At 48.1% G+C, this 2,318-nt stretch overlaps 1 protein-coding gene across 1 annotated transcript; it reads right to left on the bottom strand.

Annotated features, from left to right (window-relative positions):
- Positions 1 to 250: 250 nt before the first annotated feature.
- LOC111875099 lies at positions 251 to 1,507 on the bottom strand. Its single transcript, XM_023871162.1, has one exon. The coding sequence runs from the start codon at positions 1,505 to 1,507 to the stop codon at positions 251 to 253; it is 1,257 nt and encodes a 418-aa protein (XP_023726930.1).
- Positions 1,508 to 2,318: the final 811 nt, after the last annotated feature.

The following is a 2,318-nucleotide window of genomic DNA, read 5'->3' as shown; positions in this document are numbered from 1 at the left end:
TCTCCGCGACTGTTGGCCACATATGTTTTCCAAGTTGACGAGCACCCAGCTATCCAGGCTAAAACAACTGTGGAGTCCGTCCAGTAAAAGCGTTGAACAATTTGTAGGTTGAGGGCCCTATGCACCTTATCTACTAACTGGCTTAAAAGAAGGGCGGCGTTCAGCTCCAGTCTTGGGAGTGACACCTGCTTCAATAGTGCCACTCTTGATTTCGAAGATAACAGATGAAGTGTGGTGGTTCTGTTTGGGCTTACGGAACGTAGATAGACACACGACCCGTAGGCTCTTTCTGAGGCACCGGCAAAGCCATGAAGTCAGTGATGCTTGTGCAATCTGCTGTGATTCTTCTGGGTATACTAATCCTGTTGAGATCAGGCAGCCGTTGATGAATTTCCTCCCACCGCGTGGCAAGTTCTGAAGGCAATCTCGAGTCCCAATCCAGCTGTCGTTGCCAAAGGGTTTGAATGAATAACTTACACTGTATGATGACAGGTCCTAGTAATCCCAACAGGTCGTATATGGACGCTACATTAGCCAGCACCATTCTCTTCGTCCATGTCACATTCTTGTGTCTGCTGTCCACCACGCTGAATTGGAACAAGTCACTACTGGGATACCAGTGCAGTCCAAGAGTCTTCACTGCACCCTCGTCAAGAGGAAGATTGCAAGGTCCCTGTGTCTCCTGAAGTGTGGCTGGAATGGCCTCCAAAATGTCTAGACTGTTGGATCGCCACTTCTGAATAGGGAACCCTCCACTCTTGAGCAATGATGTGACGTCGTCACAGAGCTGGATAGCTTCACTAACAGCGTCCGTTCCTGTGAGCAGGTCGTCGACATAGAAGTCATTCTTAATTACTTCAGCTGCAGTCGGTTGCGTACGTTGACTGTCAAGCACCACCTGTAATAAGCATCGTGTTGCCAGAAAAGGAGCTGCAGCAGTTCCGTAAGTTACTGTGGTCAGACAGTAGGTTTCCAACCGTTGACTGGGATGACTTCGCCACACGATTCTCTGGAGGTCTCCGTCGTCCTCATGCACTTGAATCTGTCGGTACATTTTCTCCACGTCTGCAGTCAATGCATACCTATGTGTGTGAAAGCGTAATACTATGGAGAACATATCCTGCTGGATGGTTGGTCCTACCATCATCAAATCATTCAGCGAGAGTGACGAGGTGGTTTTTGCTAACGTGTTAAAGACTACTCTAACCTTGGTAGTGCTGCTTGTATTCTTTACTACCGCATGATGAGGCATGTAATAGCAAGACCGATGCTGGTCAGTAGGGTCGATGAGTTCCATGTGCCCCAGTCGCAGGTACTCATCCATAAACTTGACATACTCATTCTTCAAATCTGGGTTTCTCAGTAATCGCCTTTCCATGTATCCAAAGTTCTGGCTAGCAGTGGCAAGGGAGTCCCCAAGTTCTCCGTCTTGCCATAAGGGTAGCCTCACTCTGAATCTGCCTGCATCATCATGGGTAACAGAGTTTGTGAAATGCTCTTCACACATGCTCTCTTCCTTGGACTGGTGGCGTGTCGTCAATTATTCTTGCAGCCAGAATCGTTCCACTTGTGCATGCAAGTCGTGAGTTGTGGTTAACAATGAGGTTGTTGCCGTCTTCCATTGTCCCACGTAATGTGCACGTATACATCCTGCCAAGACCCAACCAAATTGAGTATTCTGGAGTGTTCGGTGGCCCTGCCTAGATTGCTGTTCCTGCCTCAACACTTCAAAAAATACAGTTGCACCTAGCAGTAGATCTACGGCCCTTGGTTGGCAGAAGTGCGGATCTGCGAGAGGAATGTCGGTGGGCAATTCCCATCCTTTATAGTTGATTCTTGACGACATTACAAGGCTGATGCGGCTACTGACGCTCAGGTTCTTGAATTTCACGCACTTGTACAGACTGTGCGAAGACGTGCATAACGGACGGGGGGGGGACATGGTGACAAAGGATCGTCGCTGTCGTCTCAAGCTTGTCCCACGTTTCAAGTCCTCCTGGGATCCCGCAGCAGTCTTGTTAGATGAGACGATTTCCAGGGTCTGGCAGTTACTCTCCAGAAACTTAATTAGGTCCTTCAGGCTGGGGTACACTTTGCTTGAACTACTATTCTCCCACTGCTTCCTAAGATTTAGACTGATGCGCTCCAATACCAAGTGGGACAGTACGATTTCGTGTAACGGTGTTTCGATTTTCAAAGCCTCCACTGCATTTAAGTTGCTGCAGAGTTGATTGATTAGTAACCGCAGCTCATTAGGAGAATCGTGCCTTGTATTTGGCAAAGTCATTAATTCCTTGATATGTAGATCTGAGATGAGC

This window comes from Cryptotermes secundus, unplaced genomic scaffold, assembly GCF_002891405.2.
Source record: "Cryptotermes secundus unplaced genomic scaffold, Csec_1.0 scaffold3294, whole genome shotgun sequence".
Classification (NCBI taxonomy): Eukaryota; Metazoa; Arthropoda; class Insecta; order Blattodea; family Kalotermitidae; genus Cryptotermes; species Cryptotermes secundus.
The sequence above is the reverse complement of the archived record's forward strand: the minus strand, read 5'-3'. Positions and strand labels throughout refer to the sequence as shown.